The following is a 19,681-nucleotide window of genomic DNA, read 5'->3' on the forward strand; positions in this document are numbered from 1 at the left end:
ACAGGATTTGGTTAATGCAGAAAAACCCATTTGAAAATACTTGAAACTTTGCCATTTACTATTTTTTGGGTTGTTGCTCATTATATTAAAGTGTATTGCACTTTATGTATTCCTTTTCTAGTTGTTGATATAGATTTATTCATTCTTTTTTTCTTTTTTCTTTTGCTTTCAGGAATTCTATGAACATACAAAAACACTTTGGCAAGATGAAGGTGTGAAAGCGTGCTATGAAAGGTCTAATGAATATCAGTTGATTGACTGTGCACAGTAGTAAGTACAGCTTTTCTTACAATTAATTTTACTGCTATATTAGAGACAAGGAGAAGAAACAGTGGAAAGATTCTGTATTACTGGTGTTGATGTAATATTATCTAAACCAAGGGTGGGGAACTGTGGCCCCTTTATGACCTGTGGACTTCAACTCCCAGAATTCCTGAGCCAGGATGGTGAGTTGAATTCTGAGAGTTGAAGTCCATAGGTCATAAAGGAGCCATAGTTCCCCACCCCTGATCTAAATAGTTAAACTTGAGCCACATATCCATAATATGGTAGGTTTTCTGAGTAATCTGATATTGTTGTAACTTTATCTTGCAGCATTTAATTTATACTTTTTGAGGTGGCGCAGCAGTTAGAGTGCAGTACTGCAGGCCACTTTAGCTGACTGTGTTCAGCAGGTCAGCGGTTCAAATCTCACCGGCTCAAGGTTGACTCAGCCTTCCATCCTTCCGGGGTAGGTAAAATGAGGACCCAGATTGTTGGGGGCAATGTAAATATATATATACATTGCTTACTGGTGTACACCGCTTAGAGAGTGCTTGTACTTAAAGCGGTATATAAGTCTCATAAATAAATAAATAAATAAATTTTGAAGGATAATATGCAGTGGGATCTTCACAGAAAATGAACAATTTCGAATGTATGATTGCAGTATTTGAGAAAACATTGTGTTGATATATAAGAAGAGTCTACTTTATAGCACTGCTAAGGTGTAGACTGGTCTAGGAGAAAGTCACAAACTAATTAGTCCTTTTAATTAAATCTGCCACTAAAATAAGTTAAATATCATGTGCAAATGCAAATCAAGTTTTCATGTATCTTATTACAAATTAGCATAGCCTTGGTTTGTTGGAACAAGCTCAAATGATGTGTGCTAGTATTCTTACCTCTTTTCTTTCGTTTCTTGAGAATTAATCCACAATACCATATCATTTTCAAATAGAGCCATCACATATCTTGCTATATGTAATTTATAGCCTGATTAATTGTAAAACAATTCCCTGTGTATCAGTGTCACAGATAAGGCTGGAAAACTACAGTTTTGAGAAATCAAGTAGACTTTTTGTTCTATCCTGTCAGAAGATGAGGTTCATTCCTGATCAGACCTTTTAAAAAGATACCTTTTTTAAAAAAAAAAAACAAAAAACCTTTTTAAAAAGGTCTGATCAGGAATGAACCTCATCTTCTGACAGGATAGAACAAAAAGTCTACTTGATCTCTCTTAAAAAGGTATCTTACCAAATAAAACTCTACAAGATTAAAACTTTTAGAGGCTGGTAGAGATCCATTTTGGTCTAGTGGTGAAGGTACCATATTAGAAGCCAGGAAACTGTGAGCTATAGTCTGCCCATGAAAGTTAGCTGGGTGACTTTGGGCCAGACATTCTTTCTCAGCCCAACCCACCTCACAGGAGAAGAAGAAGTTTTGGCATGTTCACTGCCTTCAGTTGTTTATAAAAATAATAAAGGTGAGATGTTTAAAAAAAAAATCTAAAAAAATAAACATTGGAAGGATACAGCACCTACAGAGTTACTGTATAGTTTGCTCTCAGTTGCCATCTTCTGGCCAGCCAAGAGGCCAGAATTGGATTGTGCTGATTTGTCATAACGCTTGTTATGACAAGGCTTTAAAAAAAGTAAATTATTTTATAGCTTAGGCCATGGGTCTGCAATCTTGACAACTTTAAGACTTCTGGACTTCAGCTCCCAGAATTCCTCAGCCAGCATAACTGGCTGAGGAATTCTGGGAGCTAAAGTCCACAAGTCTTAAAGTTGTCAAGATTGCAGACCCATGGCTTAGGCCTCTATATAAAATAAAATAAAATAATAATAAATGGACAATATCTCTTCACGGTGTCTTAAAATGTGTTGATGCGAGTTACTTTTTTACAGGAGCATTATTTCATTGGTCATTATTTTAGAAATTTCTACCCAAGCTCTGCGTCCCTTTATTTGTGTAATTTAAAATACTATAATATTTTGTATTTGTACCCATGATTGCAGTGTGGATGTATCCTCAGATGTCTTTTTGAAGAATGTATGACTAGCAATAAATCTATATTTGCTAGGTTAAAGTGTTTTTATCGCCTTTGATCAGTTACATTATATGTATTGATTACTAGTTAAACAGCCATGCTTCTACCTTTTATGTTGCTGGTTTTATTTTCATTGTTGCAATACTGTTTGTTATTGCCTGAAGTCCCTTATGAATTAGCAGATAGTTTTAAAAACTTTAAAATAAGTAGATTAAGCTGAGAATGTGCTTGTACTATCCTACTTAATAGGATCCATAGTGTGACTTCCATCTTTATTCCAAAGTTTTTTGCTGGAATTCCTGATTGAAGTCACTGTGTTGATCTCACAGCAGATGAAAGATAACGCTGATTAAGAGCCATGGTGGAGTGGTGGTTAGAATGCAGTATTGCAGGCTAATTCTGCTGACCGCCAGCAGTTCGATCCTGATTAGCTCAAAGTTGACTCATCCTTCCATCCTTCTGTGGTTGGTAAAATGAGGACCCAGATTGTTGGGGGGAATATCCTGATTCTGTAAACCACATAGAGAGGGCTTATATGAAGTGGTATATAAGTCTAAGTGCTATTGCTATTGCTCTGCAGTTTTTGATAGCCTTTTCTCTATGAACAAAATAAAGTGAGTTATATCATACAATATAGTGTATGACACACTACCTACTTACCAAACCTGTTAAAGAATAGAATAAGAATTTCATTAGCAAGAAATCATTGGGCATAACCCAATTTACTTTAATATCCATACTATTTTCTTTTAGCTCTTTTTATGAATTCTCCATTCATAAATAGGACTTTTTAAGGCAAAGATTGTAATCTTCCATCTCCCTTTAATTTATACTTTTTTCCTTTGGATTTTTTTTCTCAATCTGTCCAGTCTGTTAAAATAGGAAACCTGTTACTTTTCAAGTACTGCTGAACTTTTCTGCTTCTGGGAAATTTAGTTCATCACCCACCCACCCCTTTTAGAAGAACGATTGCTTGATCCTGTACTTCCTGCTTACTTATGCAGAAGTGAACAGCTTGAGGGCAGGGGAAAAAAGCAATTTCCCTTCCTTAACTAAGGTTACCAAACTGGTTACTTTCACTGAAGCTGCAGGAGAAAAAATACCTGTGATCCTAAGCCAGAGATTTTCCAGTGGATTTTACTTTGCAAGATTAATGAAAGCTAGGAGGGAAGTGCCAGTGCACTTCGTCTCTCAACAGACTTTCAGGTGATTCTCTAAAAAGAAAAAAAGAAAAAAGTATATGCATGGGAAATGTGCCTCACTATTACCATCTAGATTTAGAATAATTGACTTTTGGGTTTATACAAAATAATATCTCCATATTTAGTATTAAATAGAAAATGATTTCATTGTAATGGGAATACTTGGGAAGTGAGATTCTTGTCAATGTGAATGAGATTCTGGAATGTAAAAAATAAATAAAGGGAAAGAAACACCTCTTCTAATAGCATATTAATGTAAAATATTAGCTTGAAATATATACCATCTGGTAAATATTTCCTTGATGTATTGAAAGTCAACTGGAAGAAGTAAGGTGGTTTCATTAGCTTTACACAAGTAGTGCAAAATTACTTTACTGAGGAGTTATTGGCATTTGATTTTTAGATATCCAAATCTCTGCTAAAAGGGAACAGAATAAACATATTTGGTGATTTTGATTTAGAACTGGTTCTACTTTGCATTATTCTTTGCATTAGTCTTGTGTTATCATTATATCTTTTATTTTGGCATAATTAGTTGGGTCATGTATTTTGTACCGCTTGTGATATCCATAAGAAGGCAGAATAATCTGCTTCATAACTTAAATAATCAAGCGTTGAACACGACAGTTTTATTATTACGGTAATACAAGCTCTTCCATCGTCCTCCACAGAATCAAGGCAAAAGGTTTTTTTCGGGTGGGGTGGTTTTTTGTTTGTAAATTTGCTCATGCCCTCGTTCTGCTAAAGATTTGCTATGTGTATCCTCCAGTTAACATTTCCTGGACTTTTACCAGGGTGGAAAAGGAAATAGGGCAAGGGAAGCCTTTCGCAAGCTGTTTCACACCCCTTCGACTTCAGGAAGGGCTGGAAGTAGCGTGAGAGAGTTTCTGTTCATGGTGTTTCCTGCAAGAATGCCTCTACGTGTTTTCTTGCTGTCTGCCGTTTCAAAGGAAGAGCTTAGGAGGAAAGCATAGAGTCACGTTAGATTGTCTGCACTTCGTAGTTACAAAAATCCTTGCTTGGCTTTAGAAGAGGCCGGGCAGCCATTGAGAGCTCTAGAAATCAAATATTTGCAAAATAGTTGGTTTTATGCTATCTTTAGAAGAGAGCTGAAGACAGCAAATAATGAAGAATCATGGGAGGTGGCAGAGATACACCAATATTGTTGTGTCCCTTGACTGTTTTTTGCATTATTTCTCTGCAGACCATAAATGTTTGCACCCATTGACAGCTAACTGTCCCAAGCTAGTTTTTGTGTAATTATCTCCTTTAAATGACCTTTGTAATAAATACACTCTGGGGTTTTTTTTAGCAAATAGTCAATCTTATCGCCTTCAACTGTGGGGCCCATGCTTTCATAATAGATGTTCTGAAATGGGTGTTTTTTTTTTCTGTAACTTTGCATTGATTTTTGTTGTTTGGTTGTTTCCTGCTATTACTTCTGCCCACAATAAAGACATATGGTGAGTTGCTACTTTCTGATATATCCAGAGATACTAACAACATACTTGTTAAATGAAAAAGTGGTCCTTTGGGTGTTATAGCCATTTTTAACCACTGAATCGCAAGCCAGCCTTACTACTTAGCATTTAGAACAGGGGTCTTCAAACTTGGCCCTTTTATGATTTGTGCACTTCAACTCCCAGAATTCCTCAGCTAGCTTGCCAAGTTTGAAGACCCCTGATTTAGAATCTTACTGTGAAGTTCAGCAATAGCGAGGAAAATTCCTTGAAAGACAATTTCCTTGCCACTTTCAATATTTCTTTACAGAGCACACTAAATTTCCAGAAGTATATGCATTCTATATATGTCACGGTTAGGCATGAAATTGAATGCACTCTAAAATAAAACAAAGAATCTTTCACAGCACACAGTGGTTTACTGATCATACAGGGAAATTTAAAAAGAAAAAACTGGAATGCAAAAGTAAATTTATTTTTAAAGTAAAGCACAGAGATTGAGGACCAATATTTTTTATAGTATTGGAAGTCTGGGATAACTGGGAAAGCCCCTAGATCTGATGAACTTCTGGTTGAATTATACATATTGTTAGAGGTCTATAATCAACCACTTAATCTCTTTATAATTTTATTATTTCAGTACAATGATATCGCAGCAGAGAAAGCTTCTACTAAAAGTGCAAGTTATAGACCAGTGATGGCGAACCTTTTAGAGACCGAGTGCCCAAAAACTGCCCCACCCTGGCCCAGCTCTGCCCCCTGCCCTGCCCCCCCACCCTCAGGGCCACTCACTGCCTCCATGGCCCACCGCAGATTGCCCAGGTGGCCCAGCAGCACTATGGCAGCCATGCCCTCCACCCGCGCCCCACAGTATCATGCAAGGGGGGAAGCTTGCTCGGTTGTCATGTCCTTGGCTGTGCTGCTTCACATGGGCCGCACCTGGGGGCAACTCTTCTCCGGGGGGCTGCTGGTGAGGAAGGGACCGCAGGAGGAGACGGGGCTGGAGCAACAGTGCACGTGCCCACAGAGAGAGCTCTGAGTGCCACCTCTGGCACGCATGCCATAGGTTCGCCACCACTGTTATAGACTAACGCTTTTGCTTATGTGAACAGAAAAATACAAAGTGCAGTGCTAGCCAGGAAGTTACAGAAAGTACCATACTTTCCGGCATATAAGACGACTTTCGCAAGCAGTAAAATTGGTGCCAAAGTCAGGGGTCGTCTTATACGCCGAGTCTTATACACCGGAATTTACGGTAGTTTCTGGCATATAAGACAACTTTCTAGGCATGTGACTCGGCGCCGAAGACGGGGGTCGTCTTATACGCCGGAATATACGGTAATACTATTTATAAACCACCCATCTCAGTATTGATTTATAAAAAAAATAGCAAGCTTTCTGCAATAATTGTCTTGATATTTCGGATATGGCAACAGATCAATTGGAATTAACTGTTTTAATTTCACTGGACATTGAAAATCTGTTCAAATAGTTCAAATTGAAAGTATGTTCTAAGAAAAAAAGGTGGATTGGTTTTTTTGGTTCACTAGATTTCAATTTGCTATTTTCACCCAACAGCTAAAACTATTATAGATGTATTTGTCTCTCAACCTATCAATTTATATCTTAATATCTATCAGGGATGTCTCTTGTCTCCTTTGATTCATGAAGATTTTGGTTCTTCTTGTAGGCAGTTTCATGATTCTCCCATGCAGGAAATGATTACCAACCCCTGACCTAGTGGCTTCCGAAGCATCTGTAATTTTAGAATCCTTAATAAATACAGTGCTTGAATGGAAACAATAATTCAGTTTTGTAAGGATTGAATCAAATTAAAGTTAGAATTCATTATATATCTGAATGGAATAAAGAAATGAAATATCCACTTTTGCAGAATAGGTGGATACATGTCTTATGAATTGTTATGAACTTATGAACTGTTAAGCATATTTCTCATGATTTAAGAATGAAATTAATCAAAAATATTATTCATGTTTCTTGTGCCCTTCAAAGATTGTTTATAAAGGGTAGGACATTAGATTTCTCATGTTGGTGTTTTTAAAAATGTGAAGGCTCCAACTCAGATGGCTTCAAGTCATTATCTGTTTCAATATAATTTTGGAAGAAAATATTATAGTTACAGATCCTAATGTCTTCCTAAAACAGCGGTTCACAACCTGTGGTCCTGGGATCCCTGGGGGGGGGGACGATGTCATCACAAGGGGTCCACGAAGGCTTGAAGAAATGTTATGACTTAAATCTTGAGTTAAGCCTTGATGGTCCATGGCCATTGGTCCATGGCCATAAAAGGTATTTAAAGGGGGTCCGTGGTGAAGAAAAGGTTGAGAACCCACTGTCCTAAAACACCTCATAATCTTTCTAGCATATCTGGACATGATAAGGAGGATAATTTTACATAAACAGAAGGAAAATTATCTTCCTAATATTGAGGAATGGATTCAAGAAATGATTCCATTTACCTGTTCTTGAAAAGTCATTGTATTGTAAGAATGAGAATTTGAAGCACTACGTTTCTTTATTGTCTCAATTTAATTAACTTCAGCCATTACCACTCAGAGGAGATTATACTGATATGAATCCTTCCCCACTTTTTGTGGTTGCTGGTTTACTTTTTTTCTCTTTTTGTTGCATTTAATTTGTTTTGATCACAATTTGAAAAATATTTAACCGGATGATTTAAAAAATACAAATTGTGTAATCAGGATCAATTGCAATTTCTGTTTCATCTTTTGGGTCAGTGCAAAAGATGCAGGCTTACTGTAATGAGACACAGACACTCTTGTACTTTATTGGCTTCCTATTATAGAAGGATGGCCTTATAAAATAATATAGAATATCATGTTTGTTTGAGGTCCAGTGTTCTAATATTTTTAGAACCAAAGGTGTAATGCTAGGAAAGATGAAAAACTGATAGAAAAAAATGAACTGGATTTAATGAAATAATTCTGATCCATTTTAATTGAGCTATAATTTATTGCAATTCAGTATAAAATTTGCCAGTTTAATAGGAATTAATATAATACTAATAGTTCTCGTTTAGTGACTGCCTCATTTATCAATTGTTCACAGTTACATCAGTGGTGAAAAAGTAACTTTTTACAACCAACCCTCATATTTTTGAGGGACTGTAAAACAAAGAAAAGCTAGGATAAGACCAAAAGCCACAGTCATGGTTTCATTCAGTGACAGTTTTGCTCAACAACTAAATTGTTGGTCCCAGTTGTGGTTGTCAAATGAAGATTATCTGTGTTCATTTGTTACTTATTACTTTTCTGTAATTTACATTTACATTTCAAACTGTATAATGAATTTATGGTTTTTAAAGGCCTACTGAAAAACTCACCTTTACATATATTATTTCCTTTTAAGTAGAATTACACAGTGGAAATTGATATACCGCTCCCTATCATGATGTAATGGATAGGCGGTATTGAGGAATTTCATTGTACTTTTCTGCTTTCAGATTAGTAGAGATTCTCATAGTGCAGATACTCCTTGACTTACGGCCACAATTGAGTCCAAAAAGCGAGACATTTGTTAAGGGGGTTTTGCCCCATTTTATGACTTTTCTTGCCAAGGTTGTTGAGTGAAGCGCTGCAATTGTTAAGTTAGTAATACAGCTGTTAAGTGACTCTGGCTTCCCACTGTCTTTGCTTGTCAGATGGTCACAAAAAGTGATAATATGACCCCGGGATACTATAGCTTTCAAAAATATAAGCCAGTTCCCAAACATCTGAATTTGGACCTTGTGACCATGGGGATGCTGCAACGGTTGTAAGTGTGAAAAATGGTCATAAGTCACTTTTTTCAGGGCTGTTGTAACTTTGAATAGTCACTAAATCAGGGGTCTTCAAACTTGGCCCTTTTATGACTTGTGGACTTCAACTCCCAGAATTCTCAGCCAGGCACGCTAGCTGAGGAATTCTGGGAGTTGAAGTCCATGAGTCATAAAAGGGCCACGTTTGAAGACCCCTGCACTAAATGAACTCTTATAAGTCAAGGATTACCTGTACTCAAGAATTCAGTTAATCATTGACTGGAAATATCAAGGTCATATTTTAACATTTTCTCTGCCAACTGCCAACACAATATTAAAATATGCTGAAATGAAAAGTACTTTTTTTTTAAAAAAAATGTGGATTGTTTTAAGTTTGAAAATCCATGTTTGTGTAAAACAGTTAAATTACAAACTACATGGACTTGCTCTTTTCATCTTTACACATTGTGCTGCTGCTTTTTCAGATTTATGAAAAAACCTAGTTGAACAAAGTTGACTCTCTTCTCAGCAAGTGGGACTTCTTTATTTTGTTTCCTATTCATGTTTTTATAGATTAAAATTAATGAGAGACGTGTTAGCGTTGTTGATAGTTCCAAATAATCTCGGAAATTTAGATACTTCTTCCACTATTTTCTGTTTACTGGAAGAATATTGAATGTTGTAATTATAAATGTAAGCTAATGGAGATTTTCAACAGTCTCTGTTTTGACTAAATGTGTGCGACATGTTCAGATAGTTGATTAGCTTTGCCAAGATACTGAGTGAAAGAATTAATAAAGTGGGAAAATAACTTTATGGCATTAAGGTATTCATTTTGATTGGTCAGCTTTTACCTTTCTGGTGGAAATTAAATGGCTACACCTTGATCTTTCTTTCAGATTTGCTCTTCAAATTATACACGGTGTAATTCACTTGAAAGTCTGCCTTTTCCCCCTTTGTCTGTCTAGCTACAACATTCAACTTATACTATCTGATAGGATTTATTATTGTATGATTAATTCCTTTGGCTGAGCATTTGGCTGTTTTTAATTCTTTTCATTTCTCAGTTAATAGTTTTCTTGCAAAAAGGTACTCCAATAGTATAAGGTAGATTGCTAAAATTGTATGAATATAATTGCCGTCACATAAAATCGTGGCCTGTAGGCTAGACTGGAGTTTTGTAAGATACCCTGGAAAAATACTGTATTGTATTCTTAGATATGGTTGCAAAAAAACCTAACCTTTTGTGTTCATGAAGTCATCTGCCATGGACCTCAACTTGAAGAGGAGATTTAACTTTACAATGATAGCACTTAAATTTAATCAAATGCTAATGGATTTATACAAGTAATGTTCTTCCTTTTTGAATTTCCTTATTCAAACCATCTTAACCCTGAGGCTAATCCAAGTTGTATATCGGTGGAGGGTTTATTCCTTTTTGTTCCCAGTCCTTCAGGACAATAGTCTAAAATAGTGATTCTGTATGCTCAAACTGATTTGAAAATCTGCAAAATTCTGATAACTGCCTGTGTGTAAAGGTTACAAATCTGAGAATTTGTTAATTTCAAACTACAACCCCTAACATTTTCTGATAACAGTCAAAATGATATAAAATTGAGGAATGTGAGTTTGGGTAAAACAATTATAATTATAAAACTCTATCTGTATTGAGTTCTAATAATCCAGCCGCTTGATTCTTTATCCTGTTGCCATATAGCAGATCTGATTGGGTTGATCTAGCTGGACATCATAATTCATATTAGGGTTAGCTAAAGTCCTATCAGAAAGGCAGTTTGGTGTAGTGGCTTGAAACTGAGAGACTCTTGAATTCCAGTATTTTAGGCCAGTCACTCTCACTGACAGCCTTAGGAGAAAGACAGTGGCCAACCACTTCTGAAATCTTGCCAAGAAAACTGCAAGGAATTGTCCAGACAGTTGCCAGAAGTCAATACTGACTCCTGAAAACAAGCAGACAGACCATGTAAATGCCATGCTTCAATTATCAAATCCTTGTTAGTGGGAATGCTTACCTGCTTCATCCATTTCCCCTCCAGTTACTTGGCTTACAGTACATGATATGAGTCATATGATTCAAAGGAGACATTATTCTTCAAAGTCTGAACCAGAATAACTGAAATAAAATTTTAATTGCGGTTTTTCATTCATCACTAAGAATGAACAGTCTTCAACCCCAAAGTTGCCTGAATGTGGATGGCAGATTTAGACCACATTATATGACTGTGGGAAACAACTGAACAGTGAGAGAGTTTGCACAGTATTTGGCTGTCGTGGTTACAAAATGGGTGATAGGCTTATTGGCCATGTGATCTTCCAGAAAACTCATATACAAGTAGCCCTCGACTTACAACCACAGTTGGGATCAGAATTTCCATTGCTAAGTGAATCACACCCAATTTTATAACCCTTTTTGGCATGATTATTAAGCATATCACTGTAGTTGGTAAGTGAATCACAATTGCTAAATGAATAAGACTTCCTCAGTTGACTTTACTTGTCAAAAGCCATTCTGGAAGGTTGCAGATGGTGACGGCATGATCCTGGGATGCTGCAACCATTGCAATTACATGCTGGTTGCCAAGTGCTCAAATTTTGACCATGTGACCATGGGGAGGCAGCTACAGTATGGCACTTATTTAGTGCCATTGTAACTTTGAATGGTCGATAAACAGATGGTTGTAAGTTGAGGACTACCTGTGTATGAGATATTAATATTTAATGAGGGTGGAAGCTCGTTGTCCGAGCTTGTGGTTTGGTTTCTGAACATGCTAGGTAACATCTTCAGCAGAGTTTAGGGAATGCCATTGTCAGTATTCTTCTGCTTATAAAGCCCTTTGTGTGGTCAGTAGGACTTGTGATGGGGAGGTCACGTCAGGTGAGGTCCACTGAAAATGTTGCCTAGCCTGCTAACGAAACATTCAGAAACTAACCCACAAGCTCAGAGGATGAACCTCCACCTTCATTCTACACCCGAGCTACAGATATTTGCCACTATCCCAAATTAAAATACCTGTTCAGCCATTACCTTTGTAAAAGAAAGTCTGTTTTCTCTCTAGAGTATTAGTCCTCTACTGAAATTTTAGTAATAGTAAAATTTACCAGTCTGTACCACATGATGATTACTCTGTGTTCTACATTTTGAGATGAAAGAGAACAAGTCTTGACTGCTTCAGGCCTTGTGTACCACTCCTTTGGGTTCTTGAGAAGTCCTGTCATATCCTCAGTCAGTCATCTGTTCTCACTGCTCTTCCTTCAGACTCCCATCAGGTCTCAGTTTACAGTTCCTTCTCCATTATTGGCCTGCACCCGTCCCAATTCTTCTGAACCATTCTTGAGTTATACAACGGGCATGGAATGTGTTTTATTGAACTCCATTGCTCTGCAGTCTTTATACACAGGGAGTACTCGACTTAATGACCACAATTGACCCCAAAATTGATGTTGCTAAGTGAGACATTTGTTAAGTGAATTTTGTCCCATTTTATGACCTTTCTTACCACCGTTGTTATGTGAATTATTGCATTCATTGAGTTAGTAACACTAACATTGTGAAGTAAATCTGACTTTCCCATTAACTTTGTTTATCATAAGGTTGCAAAAGGTGATCACATGAATCCATGACACTGCAGCCTTTATAAATATGAGTCCGTTGCCAAGCATCTGAATTTTGATCACGTGACTTTGGGGACGCTACAATGGTTGTGTGAAAAAAAAGGCCATAATTCACTTTTTTCAGTGCCGCTGTAACTTCCAGTGGTCACTAAATGAACATAAGTTGAGCACTACCTGTATTTATATAGAGTAATAGCCCACCTTACAAGTAATCTACTGTAGTGTAATCAGTAGGTTGCTATGATGGAGGGTTGGGTTGTAAGAGAATGACTTACCTCAAGTCACAGGGTGAACTCCATAGCCAAGAGAGACCTTGAATCTAGACTTCTCTGATCCCAAGCCAACACTTTCACAAAGTGTTTCAAACCTACTCTGTGCGTAAAGTATAACATTTAAAACAATTGTGTAATATGTTTGACTAAAGTTTCAAGAGAGCATGTTATGTGACTAGGCGTATACTGGAGCAAAGTGAGTCCTTCCCACTTAGGAATGTGAAAATGTACCATATTGCCTAACTTAAATTGTTTTGTTTCATATCATATCATCATATCGCATCATATTTAATATAGGTAGTCCTCACGTTGCGACCAAAATTGAGCTCAAAATTTCTGTGCTAATCGAGGAGTTGTTAAATACGTTTTGCCCCATTTTACAACCTTTTTGCCACAGTTATTAAGCAAATCACTGCAGTTGCTATGTGAATCATACAGTTGTTAAGCAAATCTGGCTTCCCTCTTTGACTTTGCTTGTCGGAAGCCGGCTGGGAAGGTCACAAATAGTGATCACGTGACCCTGGCCCGGTGCAACTTGCCATAATGCCAAGCGTCCGAATTTTGATCATATGAGACCACAGGGACGCTGCAACGATCACAAGTGTGAAAACTGGTTATAAGTCACTTTTTTCATCGCTATTGTGACTTTGAACAATCTCTCAACAAATGATTGTAAGTCGAGGACTACTGGTATAATGTCGCTATTAATTCCAGAAGTTATTTTGAGGAATTTCAGTTCTCATGAGACTTCCGTGTGAATTTCTGGCATTTGCACCGAGTGGCTGTAGACATTGAGGCAGAGAAGTAAGTGAATATGCCATAATTCTCAGTTAACCTCAGATCCCTGGAAAAAGGCACAACAATCTACTGTGAGGTCTGAATGAGTGAGGCCTTTTTTGGCATGTGAATCTGAAAGGTGCTTGTCAATGAATGCATTTTGTTTCTCTTGGCCTCTGAGGGCCTGCTATCCATTGCAAAAGGCCCCCTGCCCTGAAACTACTTATGTAAACGAGCAGCAAGCCAACCAATTACTATTTTTAGTAAGGTGGCAATAGTTGTGTGGGGAAAAGTAAAAGAGGCACCATTTCTGGGTCATGTAAAGGCCTGTTTTAAAGGAAAAAAAGGGATGGGAAGACTTAGAAAGAATAACTCCTATGCCTCATAATTTGAAATGTAATTCAAAAGCTAGTTTTTCGAACCTACATTAAAATATCTGCTTAAACAGGTGGTTTTCTAAAAGGAAAACAAAATCCTACACAAGAACTGAGTTGATTGACTATGCTGCTCTGTACGGGTAGTCCTCGCCTTACAACCTTGCCTTACAACCGTTCATTTAGTGACCGTTCAAAATTACAGTGGCACTGAAAAAAGTGACTTATGACCGTTTTTCACACTTACAACCATTGCAGCATCCCCATGGTCACGTGATCAATATTCAGATGCTTGGCAACTGACTCATATTTATGGCAGGTTGCAGTGTCCTGGAGTTATGTGATCATCCTTTGCGATCTTCTGACTTACAAAGTCAACGGGAAAGCCAGATTCACTTAACAACTGGAGTTATTCACTTAAAAAACTGAGGCAAGAAAAATTGTAAAATGGGGCAAAACTGGCTTAAAAATGTCTCACTTAGCAACAGAAATTTTGGGCTCAATTGTGGTCATAGGTCAAAGACTACCTGTATAATAGAAATGCTGAGGATATATGACTGCAAGCTGCAAAAGCCGTTTCATTAAGCAGCAGGCATTTTGCAGCAACTTCCTTTGCATAACCATATTTGGTTCCAGTCTGTCATCAAATAATATCTACTGGGTTTTTCACTTTTTTGTGAAACATTATTGTGATAACAAATAGAAACTTGTGGAAATAGGTTGGCCAGTGGTTATTATTTATTGTGAAATGGTACACTATTCATTGCAAAACAGAAGTCTTTTTTTAAGCTAGAGTTGAATTTATTAGGATTTTTAAAAAAACTGATTAAATTCTCAGAATTCTAAATGTCTGCCAATTGCACAAAAGAGTCTCAGAAATAGAGCATTCCCCACCCTGTGTAAGGACGATTTGTGTTACTCTTGCCAGTTTAGCAGTGAATAAGACCTCTATTGTACCCAGTTGTTAATGGGATACTGTAGTTGGCAATTTTGTTAACATATATCTTTCTGTGTATGACAGAAACAAAAGCACATGGTCATGAATTTAACTTTATTATTGAGGTTGGGTTTTCTTTTTATCTGTCTACTTCTTCAGTGAAATGTGATCCAAATTATATTTCTTGCATGGGATTGCAAAACCCCATCAAATGTTCCATTTCATCTCTTTAATTATCAATAAGTAGTTGCCTGAAACATTAATTGAAAATTGGTTTGCGGGAGTCACAACTGACTGGTTCACCCATTAGAAATGTTGCCTACGTAATATATCACAGTACTATATACTCTCACTTAGCACTATGATATCTTAAGGATTAACAAAGATATTATAAAATCAATGTTTGAAGTCTAAAGCTAACTTTACCTAATCAATTTAAAAAGTGCTGCAATAACTTGGCTAAAGATTTGAAAATATTTTTAGTTTGTTTTGTAGCAGGAAGAAACACAGCTACCCCTCTGGAATTTGGAATGCATATTTTGGAACAGAATGTTCCTGCTGTTTTTTCAATGTTCCACTGGCCAGCTTCTCCACTGTTGCCTTCTTGGCTAGGAAAAGTCCCTATACAGGTGGAAGGCACCATTGGAGAAAAAAATCTAGTGTAGTGTTAGTTACCTGTCTATGCACTCATAAGAGCATCTTTATGTAAAATAGAGCCTAGCTTGCTTGATTCTTGTTTTTATTTATTTTATATCACATTCCTTCATTTCAAAGCATTAAGACAAAATTACAAGACAAACAGAACAGAATAACAGAGTTGGAAGAGACCTTGGAGGTCTTTTAGTCCAACCTCTTGCTCGGGCAGAAAACCCTATACCATTTTAGATAAATGGTTGTCCAGTCTGTTCTTAAAAACGTCCAGTGTTGGAGCATCCACAACTTCTGGAGGCAGGTTGTTCCACTGTTCTAACTGTCAGGAAAGTTCTCCTTAGTTCTAGGTTGGTTCTCTCCTTGATTAGTTTCCATCTGTTGCTTCTTGTCCTGCCCTCAGGTGCTTTGGAGAATAGCTTGACTCCCTCTTCTTTGTGGCAGCCCTGAGATATTGGAACATGGCTATTATGTCCCCCCTCGTCCTTCTCTTCATTAAACTAGACATACCCAATTCCAGCAACCATTCTTTATTTGCTTTAGCCTCCAGTCCCCTAATCAACTTCATTGCTCTTCTCTGCACTCTTTCTAGAGTCTCAACATCTTTGACATCAACAATTTAAAATAATATATAAAAAACAAAATTTAAACAAAATCATAGGGAAGATAGAAAAAAATCTGATGGGGCTTCACAACACCTGAAAGGCACAAAAATAGGTTGGGGGAAGTGGGGAGGAACATTGCAGAAGACTAGAGGACTGTTGTGTTTGCAAATGTCTGCAAAATGACAATATACAAATTGTGCCATTAGCCTCTGATGATCTCTGCAGTGGGGAAAACACTCTGGCAGGTGTCCTTGTCCTCAGCTGCTCAGGATTTTATCATGGTCTTCATGCAAGTTTAGCAAAATTCCTTCAATGACTTGCAACCTGCTTTAGGATAAGCACCATTGATTGATTACATTCTGAGAAAAGATTCTCTGCAACTAATATGTGCTGTATGCAGTATATTCAGAATTGCATTAACTACACTTCCCATTTTTGAAGATGACTAAACAGTTACTATATTTAGTAATTTAATATGCGGACTATTACATTTGCTGCTAAAATGTATTTTTCATCAGGCTTCCGTTTTCTTTAGTAAAAGAAAAAGACTAAAAATAGACTAACATCCCTAGTGCTCTCTATGTATGTTACTCTGGCAACTGGAGTCATCTTTCCATTTCATATTTTAAGCATTTTAATTATTTGAACAAATTTTGCTAATATATATCATTTCTGCCAAAGCTAACCAGTTCCTAAATAACTTGCTTTTTCTTAAAACAGGGAGCCTTACAGCTTCAAGGGCAATATTTGGGTGATAAAAACATTTGCTGTAGCAGTTGTTGCAATGTATAATGGCAACCCATCCTTGCCCTTGGATAAAAAAATAAGTTACATCTCTTAATTAAAAATCTCAAAAGCATGTTTTGGTTAATTTAGAAGTTTTATATGCCACCATTTCTTTAATGGCTTTAGGTGGCTTGCAGAATTCTATAATTCTTCCAAAATGCTAAAACTCGTCTGTTTTGGAGGTAAAACAGCTGTTTTCAACTCACAGTGGCTTAAATACAAAAGGGTTTCCAACAGCATTGGTAGTAGACATATATATAAAATTAAAATAGCATTAGCTGACCTGGGGAGATAAATATGTTCTGAATCCCCTCCTGACATTGGTGGGAGGAGTGGGGAGAGATGAGAGAGTGGTTTCAGCTTTAGTCCATGCCAGGCTTTGCCTGGAAAAACACAAATTGACGATGTCAAATCTCTTCATGGTGAAAATATATATATATATAAAAAAAAGTCTTCCGTTGATGATGTACAAGTAAGGCACAAATGATAATGGAATGGACAGTCTTGCAAGTAAGCTGTAGAAACTTTAAAAAAACAAAACAAAAAAAAACCACATTATGAACATCTTGAATTGAGCCTGGAAGATAATATAGTTTATTCGTGTCAGAAGCATAACAATTAAAATAAGGCATGATATATGACACAAAATTTAAAATATAAAATATAAGATTAAAAACAGATCTTGTCTGTTTATTATATTAATAGTGTTCTGTCATGCTGCCATGAGACCTTCAAGTGTACACTGATCGAGACACAAAGAGCAGGTATATATATGGGTTGTTGTCTGCATGTCACCACAATCGCAAAGAACAGAAGCCACCGGATAGCCCCATTTGTTCAGAGTGTCTCCTGATCTTCTTGTACTCATGCGCAGTCTATTCAACAATTTCCATACTTCCCAGCTTTCGTCAGACCCAGGAGCCAGCTCCTTCGTTGTTTCCATCCAGTATTGGTTCTTTTTAGCTTTCCATTTCCTTTTGAATCCTTTCAAAGTCTTCCATCAACCTAAGGTAGCTTTTCCTGGAGTTTAGTCTCGGCTGAACTGGTTGTAAATCAGTGGTGGCGAACCTATGGCACGGGTGCTAGAGCCGGCACTCAGAGACCTCTCTGTGGGTACGCGCGCCGTCGCCCCAGTCCTAGGCATTCAGTTGAGTTTTATAAAACCTTTTCACTTTAGGCCTCTGCCGCCGTGTACAAAAAAAAAAAAAAAAGGTTCAGTCAATCAGTCAATTTCAACTTCTCGTGGGAAAAAAAAAGATCTTGCAAAGTTGGAATTGATTGATTGAACTTTTTAGTCCCACCTAGTCTGCTGTTACCACTGCAGCCACGCCCACCCAATGGGCCACGCCCACCAGGCACCCGACAATGCATAAGTGGGTTTGGGGTTGCAGTTTGGGCACTCGGTCTCTAAAAGGTTCGCCATCATTGTTGTAGACCATAGACATGGCGTTGCCTAGAAATTGACAATTTGAGTCTCTCTCTGTATTCTACTGCTTCTGTGCAAAAAAGCAGGCAGGGCAATGCCAGCTAGATGGTAGATCTTACCTTAGAGGAGTAGGTTTACAGAGGTAAGGAGGGACCTCAGTGTGACCCTATTCAGCAAATCTGTTACTGCATCTGGGGTTAGTTTCTAAACAGTTTTTGATGTTGATCCCCAAATACAACATCACATTACAGGAGACTAGACTTATATATCATCAGGTTGGAAAATCAGAGATGGGATTTTTTTTTAATTTTTTTTTTAAAGTTACTCACCTATTTTATAAGCGAAACTCCCAGTTTCCTTTGGTCATCCATAGATAACTTGAAAAATGTAAAAGTATGACGGATATGAAAAGGGCTCTTTTGAATTGATCTCAACTCCTGGTGATTGCTTGGAAATGTTTTTGACCTTTATCAAGTCAACAAATTCCTTTGTACTTGGCTCGTTTTACATTGCATAAGCAGGCTTCCAGCGGTTATGATTGCTGAAGAAAAATGTGTGGCTAACCTGATTGGCACAGAGGTTTTAGGCTTTTCTAGATGGCATTCTTTCAGGTTGGCATTTCCTGGTGATCTCTCACCCAGAGCCTAACTTCTTCGTTCCTCAAAAATACAAAGAGATTGTCTCTGACAAAATCATGAAAAAAAACCCACATACAACTGAGGGACTTTTAGCAATCACTCTTGTTCAGCCCTAATCAGCTTCAGGCTCTGCAATAAGGCTGATCAACAAAACAAATAGCTGTGCTCTAAGACAAAGGTGAGCATTGTGCAGAAATAAGTGGATCCTGTAACCATGTGAGATGAAAATTAAGAACAACAAAGTTCAGTTAAAAATACTTGATATCAGGTACTAGAGCATGGGCATGGGAGCGGGCAAAAGATGAAACAACATCACAAGGCAATACAACATCTTCCTTTTTGTAGAGGTATCATGGTGTGTCATACAGGTAAAAGTGGAGCTTAGGTTGCAACTTCACAGTTCTTGTTTTGCCATTTGATAAAACCACTGGCTTCTGTGGACATCTTTGACAAAGTTCATGAAGGCAAACATAATGGATCCCAGTTGCATTTTCTGTACAATGTTAATAGGATCCAACCTTGGAAGGTTTATTCTTCCACGTCCGAAGGTGCTTTTTCAGAGGCAACTGGACTTTGTTTTTCCTTGAAGGCGTTTCACTTCTCATCCAAGAAGCTTCTTCAATTCTGTCAGAAGAAGTAAATTTGGGAGAAACATGACCTTTATGACTTAGAATCTCCATAGACCAGTGGTTCTCAACCTTTTTAATGCCGCGGCCCCCAACTGGTCATAAGTCGAGGACTACTCAATCGGTCGTAAGTCGAGGACTACTCAACTGGTGCAGCACCGTTTGCAGAATGGGACTTTTGGCAGGCTCAGCAGGGCAGAGACAGCCTGGA

General features: G+C 37.5%; 1 protein-coding gene across 2 annotated transcripts in view; it reads left to right on the top strand.

Moving 5' to 3' along the window:
• GNAS (GNAS complex locus) overlaps window positions 1-19,681 on the top strand; it is a 188,999-nt gene that overhangs the window by 146,360 nt on the left and 22,958 nt on the right. For both annotated transcript variants that reach the window (XM_039364516.1, XM_039364517.1), the window contains exon 5: window positions 173-270. In XM_039364516.1, the coding sequence (XP_039220450.1) occupies window positions 173-270 (98 nt within the window). The remainder of the gene's footprint in view (window positions 1-172; window positions 271-19,681) is intronic.

Source organism: Crotalus tigris, unplaced genomic scaffold (assembly GCF_016545835.1).
Source record: "Crotalus tigris isolate CLP2741 ecotype Arizona unplaced genomic scaffold, ASM1654583v1 scf7180000019768.410792, whole genome shotgun sequence".
Lineage (NCBI taxonomy): Eukaryota > Metazoa > Chordata > Lepidosauria > Squamata > Viperidae > Crotalus > Crotalus tigris.